The sequence below is a fragment of the Eucyclogobius newberryi genome, unplaced genomic scaffold (genome assembly GCF_026437365.1).
Source record: "Eucyclogobius newberryi isolate DKJ021-1_F unplaced genomic scaffold, fEucNew1.0.hap1 SCAF_12, whole genome shotgun sequence".
NCBI classification, from domain to species: domain Eukaryota; kingdom Metazoa; phylum Chordata; class Actinopteri; order Gobiiformes; family Gobiidae; genus Eucyclogobius; species Eucyclogobius newberryi.
In genome coordinates, this window is record NW_027315746.1 from 17,720,476 (window position 1) to 17,743,372 (window position 22,897).

At 41.2% G+C, this 22,897-nt stretch overlaps 1 protein-coding gene across 1 annotated transcript in view; it reads left to right on the forward strand.

Annotated features, from left to right (window-relative positions):
- LOC140356266 (metabotropic glycine receptor-like) overlaps positions 1-22,897 on the forward strand; it is a 75,946-nt gene that overhangs the window by 36,378 nt on the left and 16,671 nt on the right. The window contains exons 3-5 of the mRNA XM_072441097.1: positions 7,350-7,452; positions 12,313-12,512; positions 14,049-14,117. Coding sequence (XP_072297198.1) covers positions 7,350-7,452; positions 12,313-12,512; positions 14,049-14,117 — 372 coding nt within the window. The remainder of the gene's footprint in view (positions 1-7,349; positions 7,453-12,312; positions 12,513-14,048; positions 14,118-22,897) is intronic.

Genomic DNA, 22,897 nt, shown 5'->3' on the forward strand with positions numbered 1-22,897 from the left:
AAGTCATACAGGTCATACAAGTCATACAGGTCATACAAGTCATACAAGTCATACAGGTCATACAAGTCATACAGGTCATACAGGTCATACAAGTCATACAAGTCATACAGGTCATACAGGTCATACAAGTCATACAAGCCATACAGGTCATACAGGTCATACAAGTCATACAAGTCATACAGGTCATACAGGTCATACAAGTCATACAAGTCATACAGGTCATACAAGTCATACAAGTCATACAAGTCATACAGGTCATACAAGTCATACAAGTCATACAAGTCATACAAGTCATACAGGTCATACAAGTCATACAGGTCATACAGGTCATACAAGTCATACAGGTCATACAGGTCATACAAGTCATACAAGTCATACAGGTCATACAGGTCATACAGGTCATACAGGTCATACAAGTCATACAAGTCATACAGGTCATACAGGTCATACAGGTCATACAGGTCATACAAGTCATACAAGTCATACAAGTCATACAGGTCATACAAGTCATACAGGTCATACAGGTCATACAGGTCATACAGGTCATACAGGTCATACAAGTCATACAGGTCATACAGGTCATACAGGTCATACAGGTCATACAAGTCATACAGGTCATACAGGTCATACAAGTCATACAGGTCATACAGGTCATACAGGTCATACAGGTCATACAGGTCATACAAGTCATACAAGTCATACAAGTCATACAGGTCATACAGGTCATACAGGTCATACAGGTCATACAGGTCATACAGGTCATACAAGTCATACAGGTCATACAGGTCATACAAGTCATACAGGTCATACAGGTCATACAAGTCATACAGGTCATACAGGTCATACAGGTCATACAGGTCATACAAGTCATACAGGTCATACAGGTCATACAAGTCATACAGGTCATACAGGTCATACAGGTCATACAGGTCATACAAGTCATACAGGTCATACAGGTCATACAGGTCATACAGGTCATACAGGTCATACAGGTCATACAAGTCATACAAGTCATACAGGTCATACAGGTCATACAAGTCATACAGGTCATACAGGTCATACAGGTCATACAAGTCATACAAGTCATACAGGTCATACAGGTCATACAGGTCATACAAGTCATACAAGTCATACAAGTCATACAGGTCATACAGGTCATACAGGTCATACAGGTCATACAGGTCATACAAGTCATACAGGTCATACAGGTCATACAGGTCATACAGGTCATACAGGTCATACAGGTCATACAAGTCATACAGGTCATACAGGTCATACAAGTCATACAGGTCATACAGGTCATACAGGTCATACAAGTCATACAAGTCATACAGGTCATACAGGTCATACAGGTCATACAGGTCATACAGGTCATACAAGTCATACAGGTCATACAGGTCATACAAGTCATACAGGTCATACAGGTCATACAAGTCATACAAGTCATACAGGTCATACAGGTCATACAAGTCATACAGGTCATACAGGTCATACAAGTCATACAAGTCATACAGGTCATACAGGTCATACAGGTCATACAAGTCATACAGGTCATACAGGTCATACAGGTCATACAAGTCATACAGGTCATACAAGTCATACAGGTCATACAGGTCATACAGGCCATACAAGTCATACAGGTCATACAGGTCATACAGGTCATACAAGTCATACAGGTCATACAGGTCATACAGGTCATACAAGTCATACAAGTCATACAGGTCATACAGGTCATACAGGTCATACAGGTCATACAGGTCATACAAGTCATACAAGTCATACAGGTCATACAAGTCATACAAGTCATACAGGTCATACAGGTCATACAGGTCATACAGGTCATACAGGTCATACAGGTCATACAGGTCATACAAGTCATACAAGTCATACAGGTCATACAAGTCATACAAGTCATACAGGTCATACAAGTCATACAAGTCATACAAGTCATACAGGTCATACAAGTCATACAAGGCAAGGCAAGTTTATTTGTAGAGCACATTTCATACACAAGGCAATTCAAAGTGCTTCACAGCAGGAAAAATGCATTCAAATCACAAAGAAATTACAGAAACAGAAATACAATAAAATTAACTAAATTAAAAATTATCAATCCAACTGATTTTCTAAACTAATAAAATCACAAACAAAAGAGAAGAGTGCAAAGAAAAAATCCTTTCAGTCATATGCGCAGCTAAACAAAACTGTTTTTAGCTTAGATTTGAACATTGTCAGAGTTGAAGCCTGTCTCACATCTTCAGGAAGACTGTTCCAGATTTTAGCTGCATGAAACTGAAACGCAGATTCCCCATGTTTTGTCCTGACTCTGGGCACCAGCAGGAGGCCGGTCCCTGAGTCATACAAGTCATACAAGTCATACAAGTCATACAGGTCATACAGGTCATACAAGTCATACAAGTCATACAAGTCATACAAGTCATACAGGTCATACAGGTCATACAAGTCATACAAGTCATACAAGTCATACAAGTCATACAAGTCATACAGGTCATACAGGTCATACAAGTCATACAAGTCATACAGGTCATACAGGTCATACAGGTCATACAAGTCATACTCTCATCTTCTCCTCTTCTTCACCATCAGTTGTCTATCCTCTCTCATCGTTGCATTCTGGCATGTGCTTACTGGGTCTAATATAAACTGTTCACTAATAATTGCTACTGCACTTTGCTACTCATTGCTACTATCCTTTACAAACGATAGTCCTCGATAGTCCTCCAGCTCTGTGCCGTACACGTCAATAAAGTCTGCTGTATTTTGTATTTTACATATGGGCACAGGAGGGTCGCGCTCATGTGCTCTGGGGGCAAAGGAGGATGACGCAGAGGAGAAGAAAATAACACACATTTTATATAGTTCCCCATTGTGTTTTTTCTCCATCTTATCATCTTGACCTGACCCGAGTGGCTTCACAGTTTTATGTATTTCAGAAGACTTGTTTTAGACCGACAAGTTTCTCCAGATTTGGTTGACATTTATGATTTGTTGAGATGCTAATCTATGGTGACTTTGTGTGAGACGCTTTGGTAAAAGGATGGACTGGCGATAAAGGATATTTATGTGGTCTTGGTTTTATCTCAAACTCTTATTTATGGCTATGTGTGCAGAGAAATGCGACCAAATAGGATGAGAAATGATGTCGTTTGCCTCTTCAAGGTTACAGTATAGTACTATGTGGTGGATATTTTTCACATAAAAATGCCAAGAGCTTACAAAAAAATGATGTTCAAAATGGTGCCTTAGTGTTTTGATTAAGAAAATATATACTAATGGTTTGATACTTTATCCTGCTTTTAATACCATGCTGATGATAAATGAGAGAATAATAGTGCTTTATTGTCACCATGGAGTTTTAGTTATGATATGATAATCACGACTATTCTTAAACTCTTCAGGAATTTGTGTTTTTGTTGTTGTAATTTTGTTACTATTTTTAGTATGGATTTGTAGCTGGGTATTAGCCCTCGTCCTGTTACAGTATATAAATTATGTATGATGATAAACCTACAGTTAGTTTGTCTACTTGAACAAAATCTTGCACTATTGAACATAATTTGAACCTAAAATCTTCCCTTTGCTTTTGTCCAATGTTGAGCTGTGGAGATGTGATTCACTTGTGTTGTCCATCTGTCCCCACTCTGCTGCCAGAATAGCACAGTTGCTACTGTTTCTTTTTACTTTTTTCTGGTGTTCCATCCACATGATTGACATTTGTTTGATGTAAGGATTTAAATCATTGCGATCCTTTCAAATGCTGTCTGGTACTGTCTGCTTGTCCATTCTTCTGTTCCCTTATGTGAGCTCTCCATGGTATGTCCCCTGACTCATTCACCGATCATTTTTTTGTCATTGTTTTTTTATCAGTTAAATAGAAAGTATGTGACTGAAGTAAGCAATTTTGTGAATTTCTTAAACCAAACCGACAAGTGTGGCCAAAATCACTCTGTTTAATAACAACTGGCAAACATGTCTTTCTCACTGTGCACACATCATTGTTACAAGTTTAAACTAAGACTATTTTCATTTTCTTTTCTTTTTTTTTACCTTACGACGAGCAAGTGCACAAACATAATAAAACCAGGAAAAACATTCACTGTTATTATGAGTATCCAAAAGCATCTAAAATTGACAAATTGATATTTATGCTCACAAATAGAAACTCATTTTCAGCAAATATCCAAGGTCTGGTTCCTGTTTTCTCTCCTCTGCAGCATCAGCAGCCGTCCCAGTGGAGCGGGTGTTTCCACTGTACAAGCATGCAATGTATTCACTATTTATGAGCATTCATGTCAAATCAGTTTTTGCTTTATTCCTGCATCTGTGTGTGTGTTTATAATTCTCTATGATCAATGCAGCGATGCCTAATCTTGTTTTAACCAAACAAGCCTTAATGCCTAATTTAGATATTAATAAGCCTACGTGTTAGTCGACACCGTCCTGTGATTTCCCATGATGCCCTGTACGGTTGTAAAATGGGCCCTAGATACATAATGATGGAGTGTACAACAAGACGGAAATGGATTAATTAGTGTTTAGCAGCAAACAATAACAGCAGCCTGTTTGGTTATTTAGCTTTTTACCTGCTTTCTTGGATTTATGATTTGTCATGCATTATTCATGAATGCACAGATTGCATAAGGTCCTCAGAGATTCTCTTTACATTTTAGCTTTTCCCTTACATAATATACAGCGGCATGGAAAAAAGCATTTACTGTTGAGCGGACTCAGAATAGTCTATATATTTTGTTATTTCTTTTATTTTGTTAACATGTGATAGTAAAATACATCTTTACAGTAGAAGTGATAGATATATTGAAAAAAATGTTTTAGAGACATGCAAATATGATTCTTTCACACAAAGTACAACCTTAGAAAATATTTGGAACTTAAAACAGGTCAAAAACATGACTACTCTAGGACTAAACTATGCCTAAAAGAGGTCTAAAATAGGACTACAGGACTAGTTCTAAAACCAGGACAAACCCAAAAGAGGACAAAAATGTAGAGTACTTTTTTTTACTTTACTGAGCAAATATTTTAACTTTAGAGCGCACTACCTGAAGGAACTTGAACTTCGGCCAATAAATTCACTTTCACAATTTAGGCAATTCTTGGTGGATTGCTTGAAAGGAAAGCTTCCTCTTTGTGTCTTCAGATGGTGGACACGGTTTATCATGCTTCTCTCAGCTTCATTACTAACTATAGAGCCATGACACATCACTGTGACTTATACTCACGAGTGGGATGACACTCTATGGCCACTAGAAGGCAAGGACATTGCTATTGGGACTCTCCTGGTTAGATAAAGGTTAAATAAAGAACCAAAATCAAAGGAGTTCATTGCCATTGTCAGTGAACAGAATTCACAAACTAGGAACTTGGTTCAACACACAATAATTAATAATAATAGTAGCAAAATATATAAAAAGGACATGCATACAATAAGGCAAGGCAAGGCAAGGCAAGGCAAGTTTATTTGAAGAGCACATTTCATACACAAGGCAATTCAAAGTGCTTCACACAGCAGGAAAAATGTGCATTCAAATCACAAAGAAATTACAGAAACAGAAATACAATAAAATTAACTAAATTAAAAATTATCAATCCAACTGATTGTCTAAACGAATAAAATCACAAACAAAAGAGAAGAGTGCAAAGAAAAAATTGTTTCAGTCATATGCGCAGCTAAACAAAACTGTTTTTAGCTTAGATTTGAACATTGTCAGAGTAGAAGCCTGTCTCACATCTTCAGGAAGACTGTTCCAGATTTTAGCTGCATAACACTGAAATGCAGATTCCCCATGTTTTGTCCTGACTCTGGGCACCAGCAGGAGGCCGGTCCCCGAGGTCCTCAGAGTCCGAGATGGTTCATATGGCACTAACATATCCAAGATGTACTTTGGTGCTAGGCCATGGAGAGACTTGTACACAAGCACAGCTGCTTTAAAGTCTATTCTCTGAGCCACAGGAGCCAGTGCAGAGACCTGAGAACAGGACTAATGTGATGGTACTTCCTGGTTCTAGTCAGGACCCGAGCAGCAGCGTTCTGGATGTACTGCAGCTGTTTTACAGCTCGTTTGGAGAGGCCAGTGAGCAGGCCGTTACAGTAGTCTAATCTACTGGAGACAAACGCATGGATAAGTCTCTCTAAATCTGGTTTTGACACTATATTTTTGATTTTGGCAATGTTTTTAGATGGTAAAAAGCTGCTGATGTTATTGATTTGACGTGGCTATTAAAGTTCAAGTCTGAGTCCATTATTACCCCCAGATTTCTAATTTGGTTTGTAGGTTTTAGAGCGAGACTCTGGAGGCGACCGCTAACACTTTCTCTTTGTTTCTGTGGGCCAAAAACGATTATTTCAGTCTTGTCTGAGTTCAGCTGGAGAAAGTTTCTTTGCATCCACAAACTGATCTGTTGGATGCAGTGACAGAGTGAATCCACTGGTCCATAGTCACCTGCCGACAGTGAAACATAGATCTGAGTCGTCTGCATAATTGTGATAGGACACATTTTCACTGCGTATCAACTGACCCAACGGCAGCATGTAGAGGTTGAACAGAAGGGGACCCAGGACTGACCCTTGGGGCACTCCACAGGTCAGGGTCATGTGGTCTGAGACACAGCTACCAATTTCAACAAAGTACTTCCTGTCTTCCAGATTGGACCTTAGCCAGTTTAGGGCAGTGCCAGTGATGCCCACCCAGTCCTCTAGTCTCTGTAAGAGGATCCCATGATGTCAAAAGCAGCACACTCAGATCTAACAGAATTAAGACTGAGGCTTTGCCCATGTCAGTGTTCAGGCGGATGTCATTTGTCGCCCTGATAACAGCAGTCTCAGGATACAAGTGCAGACAGATGTTACAGACATGTAAAAAATAAAATATTTCTAGGGGCCGGATTAAAACATACCGAGCACTCAAGCTTCAAATTCAGGACAATTCCAACATGCAATAATCCATCAAAATACAACTAGTGAATAAGTAAACGAGGGAACACCAACATGCTTAAAAAGCAAATTTTGCATAACACGTTCCCTTTAAAAATAGCCCTTTTTTCCACTACATTCATCACGCCTTCATAAACAAGCAAAAAATAAATACACACAAGACTTTTTTAATCTATTGCCCTAAAGCCACAGTATTGAAACATGTGCAAATATTATTAGATCTGAATGTTCTATATTTAGCTTGTCTTTTGTGATCCAAAATCTTCCCTCAGTCATCTGTTTTGAATCATCCTCATTCAGTCCTGTCACTTCTTCTCATCCTCCACTTTTACATTTGATGAGATCCTGGTCTCTAATGTTTCTCTTCTCTCCTCAGTGCACCCCCATCGAGGGCCATGGCTTTGTGTTGGACAAGTACAAATGTCAGTGCCGCAGTGGATTCTACCATCCCAGTCGAGTCACTCTCAATGGATATAAAAGTAGGTTACAAATCCCCTTGTGTGGCACAAATACAGAGCGCATTGCACTGTCAGACAACAAAGTTTAGAAAGTCTTCTCTGGAGATTTAAGAAAATGTATTTTTATCTCCATAGACACTTCAGGGGGATGATGTGTTTTCAAGAAAGTGTCCTAGAGCTTTACAGTCACATTATTTTTCATGTATTAATATTAATATTAACAGTCTATTCTTCTGTTCGGATTCAGGAGTTTATTTGATATTTAGGTGTAGTTAGATTGATGCAAAATATGATCCCAAAAAAAGAGTAAAAAAGATTGTGCCTTTGTTTTAGAAGATCATTTTTACCCTGAGTAATAAATAGTTGTAGTATGTTGTACTACAGTAAGTTGTAGCAGTTACAGTAATGTCGTTTTAACAGTATCAGTTGTAGTAAGAGTACTAGCAGCAATGTAAGCAACGCATTAAACAAAACATATTCTGGGTCACAAATAAATAAACCGTTAAGAGTTAAATAAAATAAATAGCACAGGGTTAAAAGCAATTGCACAAGTCAAATTAAGTTAGTCCAGAATGTGACTGCTGGTTTGCTCACGCACCTGAAAACATGATAATACTTTTCCTGTGCTGGCCTCTTTGCACTCTCTACCTCAGCTTCAGGATTGATTTCGAGATATTGTTTATGGTTTTCTAATGTTTGAATGGCATGGATCCTCCTTATCTTTCAGAGCTTGTCTGTACATGTTCCCAGTAGAGCTTTGAGGTCAGCAAATCTGATGACCTTAGATGTTCCGAGGTCACGGTTAAAAAACAGAGGGCACCGCGCTTTTGCAGTAGCAGGTCCCAGACTCTGGAATAGTCTTCCTCTGGGCATTAGAACAATCTTTGTTAAAAACCTTTTTGTTTACACAGGCTTTTTGCACAAGATGAGCAGAACATTTTTATAGCGTTATTTTACCTTATTTTTACATGTCTTGTATGTTTTATTGTATTATACATTGCCTTTGTACAGCACTTTGGGCCATTTTGGTGTTTTTAAATGTGCTTTATAAATAAAACTTTTATATCAATGATAACATTGCAAGAATCCAGGCTATGTACAAAAAGTGCAAAGCGTCTCGACAGTGAGGTTTATTGGCTGTTTTTTATACTGTATTCTCTTTCTGTTGTAACCACCTAGATAACTGTGAGTTGTGTGGGTAACATGGGTAATTGTCTTACCCACACACATATTAAGAGCTTTTAGGCTGGACTCCTGCTAGAAACCCTTCAGTTCCTTGATATTGCTTTCTGGATCTCTGGATTTACATGCAATTTACAAGCATTTACCCCCACCCTGGACCTTTGAAGCCTTGTCAATCAAAGAAAAAAATTCTACAGTGTTTTGAATTCCACAGTTTGCATCCTGTGTGTGCATTGGACTCAGACGGCTGCGCCCTGACACCTTGACTGAGAGTACTGCAGTGTCCTCAGGCAAAAAGCTCTCATCTCATAAAGAAGATATCAGGAAACTGCACAGTTCCCGCCCCGACTGCTCCAATATGGCCGCCCGGAGGGAAATGAGACGCTCGGCTTTATTGTAGCACAAAGCGACGAAGCCTGAAGTGAAAGTAGTCAATCTGTGGTCGGCATCGGTGAAAACAATCCAGGAAAACAATTTAGTGACGTTTCCATAACAACGGGCCAAAAGGACAGGAATATCAAAGAGCGAGGACCGGGAGCAAGAAGCTGGAACAACAAGAAATGAACGCCGCAAATGTCCATAAAATGTGCCACTGACTTTTCTACTACATTAATCTGACAACATGGCCGCATAGATTGTATAGCTGCTCTTTAGAGGAGCTGTAATAATAAACTTTGAAAAGCTACAGTTTGGCTAACAATCTGTGACGAAAGGCGAAAGAGTGAAAAATCACACATTCAAAGTTAGAGATCTTCATATCCTCGAGGCTTTACCAATACAGTTATATTTGAATAAGCTCTCTTATTTTGCCAACTGTATGAATGTGGATGTAATGACAGTACTTTATGTGATTTCATGGTTACGGTTTTAAATGAACAGACAGGTTTCCATTGTGTTCTACATCGTGTTGAGTGCAAAAAACCCAAAAGGAATGTTCTGTCGGAGGTTTGTTCACACTGATTTCACACCTCTGACACTTTTCTCAGGCTTTGAGGTCACGGTTTGTATAATTTCAAATAATGTCTTGATATTCTGTCCGGTCCCAAAATGTGAATTGATTGATTTAGAATGAATTTGTTTCTACTAAATGCAGTGTTCAGCAGATGATGCGCCACCAATATTATTTAACACAACGGCACTTACATTTATCATTACACACCCAAACTTTGTTATTAATATGTAACAGTCGTAACTAAACTGATTGTGTCTACATTCTATCATTCAGGGCTGGAGGAAATTTACATATTTAAATGTGTTGCAGTTCATCAATTCATTCACAAATCACACTAAATTATACCACAAATTAAATTGTAACTGCATGAAATCATTAAAGGTATCAAAATACCATTTACGGCTTTAGTGCACTGAGGGATATGTTTTTGCTGAGTTATGGTGTAATATATATCTCCATTAAACATATTGATTCATAAAGAGGCATAAACCCGATACAGTTTCCCCCGACTGTGGTTAGAACCGCAATTACTCAGTATTAAATGCACTACAAGTCATGTAAAATTGAAAAACTCCCCTGAAGCGTTGTTGAATAGTTAACACATTCTCTTTGTAGATTTTAATCATTAGATCAAGAAGGTTAATGAGACAAGAAATTGAAATAACAGACCAGACTTATTTGCTATTACACTTTTTCTGGGTTTTTCGCGGTGTTAAAACGCCCCAGTGGTGACGTGGCTTTGTGCATATTTTATGAGCTCTGGGAGTTACAGCTTATCAGGCACGAATCCAGAACAAGCTGCTCACTCTATACCACAAATGAAGGATAAAACAAATGTCTTCATTTACTATTGTGATGCCCAGAAGTAGATATGTTTAGGTAGTACGAAATTATTAATATGGAACTGGTTCAGCGCGTTTTTGAGTGATTTGAGTGTGTGCTGCCTGTCAGACCATATGCATATTTGACACAGAAAAGTACTCATCTAATGGGGCAAAAGGGAAGAATACACTCTTTCTGAGGTGTGACAGAACACATTGATTTTCATTACTATTGAGTTATATTTAAATGAATGCAAAATATTATCCAACAATTTTCAGTGCGATAAAGGTTATGCCTTTCCTTTTATTTGATTCTTTTTCACCCTGAATAATACTGGAAAAAATTACAATCATAAATAGGAGAATAAGTGAATAGGTGCTTGAACCAAGAGGTATTTATCTTGATTTGAGTATATTGTGACTGACTTAAAAAAAGATTGCCAGTGTAATAAACATAAAATGTATTGTTTTACTAAAAATAAGAAAAAGACTAGCATGTTCCCACTTGAAATCAGAAGTTTTATAGGCAGATCATGTTTTAAGGTACAAAATACTACTTAGGTTAAGCACTTATTCACACATAATCTTATTTAAGAGTCATTTATTTTCAGCTTAAACAATACAAGATAAGATAAGATAATCCTTTAATATCCACACAAGGGGAATTTTTTTGTTACAACGCAGTAGAAACAGGAGGAAAGGACAGATTATAGGAAGTTTCAAAAAACACACTCTTAATAGAACTCTTATGAACAGAACAAAAAACTCTTATTAACAAAACTCCTGTCCTATCTTAATAGGGAATGGAGGGGGGAAAAAAATAAAAAATAAAATAGATTAATAAAAATAAAAAGATAAAGATAAAAATGAAAATAAGATAATAAAATAATAATGATCGAATAGAATAAAATAAAATAAAATAAAGTAAAAATTGCTAGCATAAGACTAGGTAATACTAATAGTAAGTAAGTAAACAAAATAAAACACTCTTATTTACATCAGTTGTATGCACATGAATATGGCCTTAATTGCTTGTGAGTATGACAGTAATTGCACATGAATATGACGGTATTGCACATGGTTAATTCAGTATTGCACATACAAAATAATTCCTTAGTTGCCGTTGTAGCCTTTGCAGTGCTGAATTATGTAAAAAAAAAAAAAGTAAAGTATATGTATGTAAGTAAATATTACCATCACCGCCCTGCTCTGCTTTGCTCTGCTCAACTTGGCCTTTCTCTGTGTTTTAAACTCAGTCCTCCATTCAGCAGTTTCGCCTCGCATAGCCCTCCTCCTCCTCCTCCTCCTCCTCCTCCTCCTCCTCCTCCTCCTCCTCCTCCTCCTCCATATTTACAGCCTCATTTTCTTTCAGGTTTTTGCTTCAGTACCACCAGTGTCTGGGATCCTCCTGCGCATCGTTCATCAAACCCTGCCGGGGTTTAAACACCAAAGCTAATACAATGATCATTACATACATCATTATAGAATTCCTAATTGAACATCATTCATTATCCTCCAACGCAGATCATCGTCATTTGACTCTCACCAGGTTCAAGCAGCTCAAACAATAGTTTAAACACGCTATTCACGCGTTCAATAATACAATTCTTTACTAGTACTAAACCCTACTTTGTACTGATGGGTACTTCAGTAATCAGCATCAGTGATTAAACATCCGTTCTTCCGCTCTTATCATGCCTGATTCTCTGTCGGTTCATAATTACAGGTTGTGTCTTGTCATTATCTCTCCAGTTCAGTGTGATAGAGCTGATGATGTCTTGTTGCTGATCAGCTGCGCCTTTAAAGAAGACATGAGTGCACCAATATATTTGAATTAATTACACAGACAAACCCACACAAACCACTGACTCAGAGAAGCCATGTGAGCATTAAATAACCCTTTAACTATCATGTGCAATTGTGCAGGTAAAGACAGAGACGACCCCTCGGAGGGCTCCGCCAAGTGCCTGCCGTGTCGGGACGGGTGCCCCTTCTGCCAGGACGATACCCCCTGTGTGGTGCAGGAGGACGGGGCGCTGAGGCTCTCCGTAGCCACTCTCCAGGGGCTCTGCATGCTGCTGGATCTGGCCTGCATGGTGGCCCTGTATCACCTCCGCAGGAACAAGGTGAACTCTGTTTATTACCTGCATCTAATGACGCTTTGGCAAATAATGTTAAATCTAAATGAGGCGGTCGTCCATCACTGACTGTGATGTAGTTGTTATGGTTATTTTCAAAGCAGTTGATTATGCATTATATATGAAGTGCTTAGTGTTTATTATTATTTGCAATATCACAACAATATACCGGTAATCATTTGATTAAAAAATGTGAATTAGTGTGACAATTCGCTTTTACAATAAATAAAAAAGAGTATTTTGTATTTACACAATCATAGCCCCAATTACAGATCTAATTTTGCTTGTGACGGGTGCTCTTCTTACCTTTTTCTTCTTTTCTTTCTTTACTTTATAATTTTACTGGTCAGTCTGGACAACTGTAGCATGAAATGGAAGAGAGAGGAGAGACATTCAGCAAATGGTTGAGTCAGAGAAGCAAACTCCCGCTCCCGCGGTGGCAGCATCATTAATGCTTCAAACCGTCACATCTTTAAGTGTGTGCTTAAATTGTTTTAATTTGTTAAACAGAGATTAGCATAATAATCTTCCCATCATAATTATAATTCTACTTTTGTTTTTTGGGGCTAATCTGTGTGTCAGCTCTTGAGAATCCCTGTCTGAAAACTATCCACAATCCTTGGGAAAAACTTGCTTAAGTTTTACAGTTTTCAATTTATCGAAATTTTCGGCCTATAGTGTGCTCCTGAAAGAAAAAAAATACATTTTACATAAACCTGTCAATAAGCAGCAGGTGCCCATGTTGTAACACTTTTGTCTCGTGGTCAATTTCTCAATGAATATGAGATGGATTGTAATTACGCACACAGCATTTTGAAGTTTAACATACAAAGAACACATCACAGCTGTCCCTACTGTCCCCTCTGTCCCCTCTGTCCTTGATTACTCTGTGTGAGCTGGTTTACCTGTGTCTGTGTCTTCACATCTGGTTCAGCTGCTCCTGAGCTCGTGTTTAACGAGTGAGTGAGTTCTAAACAGCAGGTTCTAAACTGCAGACTGCCGTATATCACATGTGCTGTGACCACTGTCCACTGACGTCTTCTTCTACGGTGTGTTGAACGCTTGCGTTTCCTGCTAACTGCTCCCCAGTGGCCGTTAGCCAGCAAAAAGCTATAAATGAGATGCATCGTTGTGTGGGCCGCAAGGTTCAAAATGTGGGAAAAAGTTGCGGCTTTAAGTACGGTATAGTCTTTTGCATTTCCTTAGTCTATCCCACATTTTTCAGTTCACATGGAATGTCCCTGGAGTCCAGGAATTAATTTACATAACAAACCCAACATTTTCTTGCGGAATATAACACGGTAATTAAATGAAACCCAGAAATATGGTGCCATCACTCACTTTTCAGTTCAAGCAAAGACACAGAAACACCAATTTAACAATGTAAATGTGCTCAGAACCTTGTAGTCGATTGTTATTCAGTAAGTTCATGTTCAAACAAATTCAGATTCATCATGGGAGTATACGAGAATACTGACGACAGTATTTTTTACAATGTACTAACTTAAGTTTCCTCTCACACAGAGCATCCGCACATCTGGACTGATACTGCTGGAGGCCATCTTATTTGGGGCTCTGCTGCTCCACTTTCCAGTAAGTTTGATTTCATGGTGTGTTTTACATCACGTCTCACCAAACCAGTGCCAGAAATGGAGGGGGACACTCGTTCATTACCTAACTCCCTGTATCTGGTCTATGAGGATTCAAAAACCCTTCACAAGTTTGTTAACAAAATATATTCTACACTTTGGAATGGAGGTATACGAAGTAAAACATAATGGATTAACTGTAGAATAACACAACATATGTCAAATCAAGGTGGTTTTGGCAAATGAAAATGACTCAGATGCATATGAGAGATGTATGAGCCTGGTTTAAACACATCTACTATTTGGTTTTATATTCTTTGTTTATTTAATTTGAGATTATGACAGACACTCTAGATGTTGTATGTATATATATATATATATATATATATATATATATATATATATATATATATATATATATATATATATATATATATATATATATATATATATATTTATTTTTTTTAAATAATACAAGGACAAGTGCACAACATACATTAAACTTAATAGGACACATGTATTGTACCAGGTTGTAGCTTAATGTCCAGCAGTAGTCCCATTATAGTTCATAAAAGTGTACTACAATGACCAGACATTAAAAAGATCTCTGACATCATTCAAACTTAGTCCTCTGCAGCATAAAATAATTCACAACCAACAAACTATTCACTGTGGAGTTTTTTCAATCAATCAACATACTTTTACTTTTTGTAAACATTTTTGAGCCTTGACAAGAGTATTCCTCTATTTCCACTTTTATATAGAGCCTTGGAATCAAAATTGTTGCTTATTTTTGCTTATAAAGACTCTAAAACATTCAAATTTGGATCTGATGTGAGTTGAATATATACGTAGAATTTTAGCGAGTCTATTGTATGAACTGCTGTCTGTGTGTGTCATCTCCTGTTAGGTTGAAGCGTGTTGAATCTTTCTAACACACGTGACACGATTGCAGTAGAAATCTGAGCCGCACACAACCACCAGCTGTAGATCACTTTACCTCTTATTCAGCATCATGAAAACACATTAGGTTTGGCTGTGGCTTAGAAATGCAATGAATTATTCCTTTCATCCCCATGGGCAGGTTTTTAACAAGCCAAACAGTAGGTACAATTATTTAGTATGATTAATGTTCATAATGCAAATTAGTAACATAATGCTCATTTGTAAAACTATATTTCACTACGTATTAAGATTCCAAGAGATAAATACATTTTCTAAAGGCTGAATCCTCTTGTCCCTAATCCCTCACTCGCTACAAACATGTGTATAAATAATGTATATATAGTCATTTTCATGGTTCTGTTTGTTGAGCCATTCATTTTTGGACTAACGACTTAATTTGAATGTACTTATATGACTTTGTTTACGGTAAAAAAAAAAAAAGAATCCATCCATGCTGTTCATAACTTGATAATAACTGAAAGAAAACATTTGAATTTGAGCCAAAACTGCCCGATCAAATCAGGAGTTGTGTCAGGATTTAAAGGTGGTATGGACGATTTTTTTCAGCATTTTTTTTATCATATTTCCTCGTGGCGTGGATAAATCATTTGTCCTGCCACGTATCAATCATAAAACGCACCTACCGCTCACCTGCAGCCGCGTCAGGCTCGTCCCCATGTTTCCGCGTGCCTAAGCGCATGGATCTATCATAATATAGTTCCCTCAGTGTACGGGGCAAAAAGAAGACGGAGAAAGACAGTTCGAGCTGACGCAGAAGTGGACAGAAATCTACGGGAGACGAGAGATGCGATGCGCTCCGTTGCGCTAATAAACAAACGCACGTGTGTGTTGTATCAGTCCACACGGGGCGTGCGCATACCGCCTTTAACACAAAAAGCAGAAGAACTTTAGCAATAGAAAAGCGTTCTTGTTCTTTTTTATTTTCTTCTTTTTTATTGAAATAAGGCAGTGTCATCACATACAAAAACAACAAAAACAAATATTTAAAAAGAGCCAGGGTTTTCCTGGAGAGTTGATGTTGGCATGGGGAGATGATAGACAATTCAAACCACACAAAAATACACATTCAACATCAGAGGGACTTGGAAAGACGTTTTATCAGAGAAAACAGTTACTCTGTTCTCTTTTAACATGTGCAGGCAGTGGAAAATTACAGAATTGGGTTTACCTTTTCTTTGTTATTTTATATATTGTGCTCCTATGCAAATAGCATTATAATCTTGTGTTTGCACACGGCCCACGCTGCACCTGGTGGGCTGCATCAGAGGCCTAACTTTAGCCCACAAACAGATGGATGAAACCTGCGTGCCATGTCGGGGAGATATCTGATGTAGCGGGGGAATTCTCTCTCCTCAAATACCCGAGCAAGCTGCCAAAGACAAAGGCTTGGGTGGAATCCTGCCATTTGTAAAAACAAATTATTTGAGGGCAGAAAAATGAAGTACAAACTTCGAAGGATGATCTGACTCTGACTCTCCCAGTTTGGACTCCAGAGGCCAGATGGGGCCTCTCGATGCATTGTTTGCATGTTCTCCCTGTGTCTTAAAGGGTTTTCTCTGGTCACTTTTTCCCATTAACCTAAAATATGCACAATGTGCAAAATCTTCCAGCTAATGTAGTTCTGATAAAGCCTAGATCTGGAGATGGATTCCACTGCACCCACTGCCACTGACATGTTCCCCCAGCAGCATTGACGGATGAGACAAATGTACGTGAATCAATAAGGAGTACATTAACTTCAAAAAATGGTAATGGTAAACGCTAAGGCTCATGGTGAAGATGATCCAGTGAGTCCATTTTAACGGTAAATGCCCAAAATTGCCAGCGATCCAGACTACATACTACAGAAGATCTCAGACAGAGTTGTGCAATTAGGTTTGATTAGCTTTGATTTAGAACTAAATCAAACTTCTCAAAAGTAAACTAAACTCTGGTAAAAATTAAGTGGTATATGATTCAAGCCATTATTTTTTGCACGGCGACTTAAATTTTATTTATTTATTATATTGTGTTGTTTATGGTAAAAAATGAATCAAACTATGCTGATCAAAACTTTATGAAAACCCCCTGATTGACTAATCCACCTGTCAATCACACCTATCTGAACTCGGGGAGATGAAAACTGTGAACGGACTCACATCTTCGTAAAAGCATTGGAGAAGTATGGATTTTTCTGTTGTTCATTGTGTCAGTTTTTGTCTGTCTTTTTAAACTTTTCTGAATATTTCATTGAATCCCTTTATTCAGAGGTGTCATTTACATCTAATAATAATAATAACTTTTATTTATATAGCGCTTTTCAGTGACCCAAAGACGCTGAACATATATAAAAAAAGGGGGGGGTATTTACAGACAGGGGGGACAACACGTACAATACACATTAATATACAGATAAAATGAACAAGACAGAAGAAGTAGAGAGAAAAAGATGGGGATGTAACAGGGGGTAGAAGAGTAGGCAATGGGGTAGAGGAGGCTAGGGGTAGGGGAGGTCATAGGCTTGGGTGAAGAGGTATGTTTTGAGGCGGGATTTGAATGTTGTGAGTGAGGGAGAGTGGCGGACAGGTTGGGGGAGGGAGTTCCAGAGTCGGGGTGCTGTTCGGGAGAATGCTCTGTCGCCAAAAGTTTTGAGTCGGGATGTTGGTGCAGCCAGGGTGAGAGAGGAGGAAGATCGGAGAGCTCGGGTGGGGCGGTGGGGGATGAGGAGGTCAGACAGGTAGGGGGGGGCAAGGTGGTGAAGAGCTTTGAAGGTGAGGAGGAGTATTTTAAAGTTTATGCGCTGCTTGATGGGGAGCCAGTGGAGAGAGCAGAGAACGGGAGTGATGTGTTCACGGGACCGGGTGTGGGTGAGGAGGCGGGCAGCGGAGTTTTGGACCATTTGGAGTCTATGGAGGGAATGGGAGGAGATGCCAGTGAGGAGGGAGTTGCAGTAGTCGAGGCGGGAGGAGATGAAGGCATGGATGAGGGATTCAGCAGCGGGGAGGGTGAGGCAGTGTCGGATTTTGGCGATGCGGCGGAGGTGGAAGTATGAGGTCTTGACGATGTGGCTGACATGGGGAGTGAAGGAGAGGGTGGGGTCCATGATGACACCGAGATTGCGTACCAGGGTAGAGGGGGTGATGGTCGAGGTGTCGATGCTGAGTGAAAAGGGACCAGTTTTATTGAGAGTGGATTTGGTGCCAATGAGGAGGAGCTCTGTTTTGTCACTGTTCAGTTTGAGGAAGTTGAGAGTGAGCCATGATTTTATTGTAGAGATGCAGGTTTCGATGTGGCTGAGGGGAGGGTTTTGGGTGGATTTGGTGGTGAGGTATATCTGGGTGTCGTCAGCGTAGCAGTGAAAGTCCAGGTTGAGTTGGCGGAGGATGTGACCAAGGGGGAAGATGTAGCAGATGAAGAGGAGGGGGCCGAGGACTGAGCCCTGGGGGACCCCTGCGTTACTGGGGAGAGGGTGGATGAGTGACCGGAGAGGGAAATTAACTCTTGCCTGTTGGTGAGGTAGGATGTGAGCCAGTCAAGTGCAGAGCCCTCAACACCCAGTTGGCGCAGCCTTTGTAGGAGGATGGAATGGTTTATAGTGTCAAAGGCTGCGCTGAGGTCTAGTAGTAACAGGATGTTGAGGGCCCCGGAGTCTGCAGAGGTGAGGAGATCGTTGAGTACTTTGACCAGGGCTGTTTCAGTGCTGTGAAGTGGGCGGAAGCCAGATTGGAGGGGTTCATAGAGGTTGTTTGACTGGAGGTGGGTGTGAAGTTGGGCGGCGACGATGCATTCCAGCGTTTTTGAGAGGAACAGCAGGTTGGAGATGGGGCGGTAGTTGGAGAGGTTGGCGGAGTCTAGGGTGTTTTTTTTGAGGATGGGGGTGATGGAGGCCAGTTTGTAGATGGAAGGAACATGGCCGAGGGATAAAGACTGGTTGAAGAGGGTGGTGAGATGGGGGATGAGAGCAGGGAGGCAGGCCTTGGTTAGAGTCGTTGGGAGGGGGTCGAGAGAGCAGGTGGTGGTTTTGGAAGCGGTGATGAGGTCTATGATATGAGAGGAGTTAACAGAGGAGAAGGTGGTGAGGGGAGGGAAGGGTGGGTGGTCAGGGAGAGGGGGGGGGGCAGGGGTGGGGGTGGTGATGGAGTTAATGGAGACGGCAGTCATGGAGCTGTTGATTTTGGAAATTTTGTCATTGAAGGCAAGGAGGAAAGAGTTGCAGAGGTCAGGGGAGGAGGGTGGAGTGATGTCCGGTGGCTGGAGCAGCTTGTTGACGGTGGAGAACAGGGTGCGAGGGCTCCGGTGGGAGCTGTTGATGAGGGTGGAGAGGTGGGCAGATTTGGCGGCTTGGAGAGCGTCACGGTAGGAGGAGATTTGTAATTTGAAAGCTTCGGCGTGGACGGTGAGGCGGGTTCTTTTGAAGAGTCGTTCGAGTTGGCGGCCAGTCGGCTTCATGGTGCGGAGTTCAGGGGTGTACCAGGGGGCGGGGTTGATGAATGAGACGAAGGAGGTTTTCCAGGGGACTAGGGAGTCAAGGGAGTCGGAGAGGGTGGTGTTGAGCATGACAGCATAGTCGTCGGGGGAAGAGGGGGGGGAGTCAGGGGGGAAAGCAGAGGATATGAGCTGGGAGAGCGTGAGGGGGTTGACTGACTTGATATTGCGGTAGGTGATGGTGCGTTTTTTGGGGTTGTGGGGCGAGGGTAGGGGGGCGGAGAAAAGGATGCAGAGATGATCAGAGAGTGGGAAGGGGAGGGGGTGGGGCTTAGATATGGGTAGGAGAGAGGAACAGACTAAGGCCAGAGTGTGGCCTTTGGTATGGGTGGGGAAGTCAATATGTTGGGTGAGATGGAAGCAGTCCAGGAGAGAGAGGAAGTCGGATGTCAGTGGGGCGTTGGGGCAGTCAATGTGGATGTTGAAGTCACCAGTGAGTAGGAGGCGGGCAGAGAGAGAGGATGCGATGGTGAGGAGTTCGGACAATTCAGTGAGGAAAGAGGGGTGGGGCTTTGGGGGACGATAGATCAGGATAGCGGTGATAGAGTTGGGGAGGGAGAAGGCGAGGTATTCAAATGATGAGATGGATGGAAGGTTGAGGTTCAGTTCAGTGATGGATGTAGATTTTTTATGAATAACAGCAAGACCTCCCCCACGCCCGGAGAGGCGGGGTTTGGCAGTGTAAGTGTAGTTGGAGGGAGTGGCTTGGTTGAGAGCATAGAAGTCCAGGGGCTGTTGCCATGTTTCACAGAGGAGAAGCAGATCAATGTTATTGTCCAGTAGCAGTTCAGATATAACAGGTGATTTGTTGGAGAGGGAGCGGCAGTTCAGCAGTGCAAGGGAGATGGATGGGGGCGCGGAGATGGATGGCGGCGCAGGGGTGGGGGGGCGGAGGTTGCTGAGGTTGGCAGTGCGGCAGGTGGGGGTGACGGGGGGGCGAAAACTAGTCCAGAGTGAGGGGATAGGTGAGCCGTCGTTGGAGTGTTGGTTATGGGAGAGACCAGAGCCCCTGTGGATGTAGCGGGGCCGGCGAAGGATCCCAGCTGAGCTAGCTGCAGAGGCAGCAGCAGCTGGGAGACGGTGGTTATGGTTGAGGAGGTGAAGGTCAGCAGCGGTGTAGGTGAGTAGGCTCTCGCCTACTCACCTACACCGCTGCTGACCTTCACCTCCAGTTGGTGGAGCGGTGGCCTGGAGGCGCGGGAGTGATAGTCCGAGGAGGAGATGGAACGTAGCAGCAGATGAGAGTAATCCAGTTAGAATGTTGGCGGTGGCTAGAAGCTGGTTAACTAGAAGCTGGTGGGCAGAGAGTTGTGAAAAAGCAGCAGTGGACCGGGTGTTGAAGCTGGTGGAGTGAGTGGCGTTGGTTGCCCCAGACCTTGTCTGCACGGCAGGGAGGCCCCGCGATACCATGACGGACCTCAGCAGGTGTTAAGCCAGCTGTTAGCTGGCGGCTAGGGCAGTAGATAGTCCAGGAGTGAGGGAGGAGATGAGCGATGGACGGTGCAGTAATGTCCGATGAAGTTAAGGAACAGGGATGTAGACAGAAGACAACACAGAGACGCGGGAACAAAACAAAACAATGGAAACGACTAACAAAACAAAGACGTTGGGACAGAAGCGGCAGTCCACATACCAGACGCCGGCGTTGCTCTAGCCCAATCAAGACGCATTTGAGTCCAGTTTTGTGACCAGATCGCCCCCGTCTGTGGAGCGGGGAAAGCAGAGAAACGGGGCTGTACCTTGGTTGTATGGGGCTGCTTTTCTCCGGGTGGAGCCGGTGCCCCGCTCTCCGTGTCTGCTCCTGTGGCGGGCTGGGGCCGCACCTTCGCCCAGGTACAGACCTCCGGGGCGGCGGGTGCGGGAGCGCGGAGCCGGTGTTCGGGCGTGGAAACGCCGGTGCAGCGGAGGAGAAGCGGAGCCGCGTGCGGCTCGTGGCGGTGCGTGCGGCTCGTGGCGGTGCGTGCCGCTCGTGGCGGTGCCTGCCGCTCGCATACATTTTGTTGGAGCATGGATTTATTTTGGTGACAGGGACATGTTTGTACAGCCACTTCGCCTCATGTGACCACACCTCAGCTTGCACACATTTCTGCTTTAAATTGATTTTTTTTTTTGCAGCCAACCTCCCACTGCTCCATCCAGCCCAAGGACCAAAAATAGCTCCCCCAAAATCTCCTGCCACTCTTTTTGACTTACACACACTTTGAACACACTTAAGGGCTTTTTCCTCCCTTAGCACCTTCACTCTTCATCTTTTCTCTTTTAGTGGTTCGTACTGCAAACCATCTGTGTTCATATGAAAGCACTGCCAAAAATAGAAATGAGTCAATCCGAAGACATTGTTGAATGTGGCATACTTACTCTGATCACTGGTCTGGGCCAAGATCCATTAACTGCATCAGTAAATTATGGATTCAAATAGATCAATACATTCGGCTTGAAATTAAATGGAAATTAAATGCCTCACTTTCATTGTGTGTTTCTGAATAATTGTTTTCTGAACAATTGTAACTGTATGTTCAATAGTTAAGGAGTTTTTTTCTCCTTAATGTGCAGTTTCCCCCCTGCATTTTGGTTTATGGTGTGTCATAAGATTTTGAGGTTTTTAACTTATCAAACCCTTCAATATAACCACTCATTAGAGTCATATTTATTTAAATTTACTTACATACAGTATTTTACATGCAAGAGCTTCATGTTTTGATTATGCTCTCCTACGATTAGTGTAATGTAGCGTATTTAGAGTTATTCATGCATGTTTGCTAATCTTTATACTCTTATATACTGCAATCAAGACACCATCGCTGCAAAAATTCAAATATCCACCATTCCCCGTACCACTACCCTTTACTTACTTCATTCTCCACAAACAGCACTGTTGTGGAGCTATTTTGACACAAATGAAAACAAATCCACTGCTCGCTAACAGTGGGGCCGTCAGCATTTTCTGTTGCATTGATATAACTCGACAGCTCCGCCTATGTTTAGTTCTGTAATGTTATACTACAGACGTATATTAATATTAACCTCTAACAGTTTGAATTCCCTTATCGAATGGATTATTTTTGGACTAAATCTTGTTAATACAGACGTAGATAGCAATGTAACCTAATTTGATGTACAAATTTCCTTATGCAATTATGATTCTTCAGCGCTTTGCTGTGATAACATTTATGTATATATATATATATATATATATATATATATAGGGGCAGGTGGAAATCATCGCCACAGATTTTAACCAGAAAACAGTGGAGTCCTTTTGGATAAATATTGTTCTTTAAATTAATCAAAATATAAATTTGTGATCCACTGGTGTCATACTAGATTACTACTAAAAAGCATTAAATGTCTTAT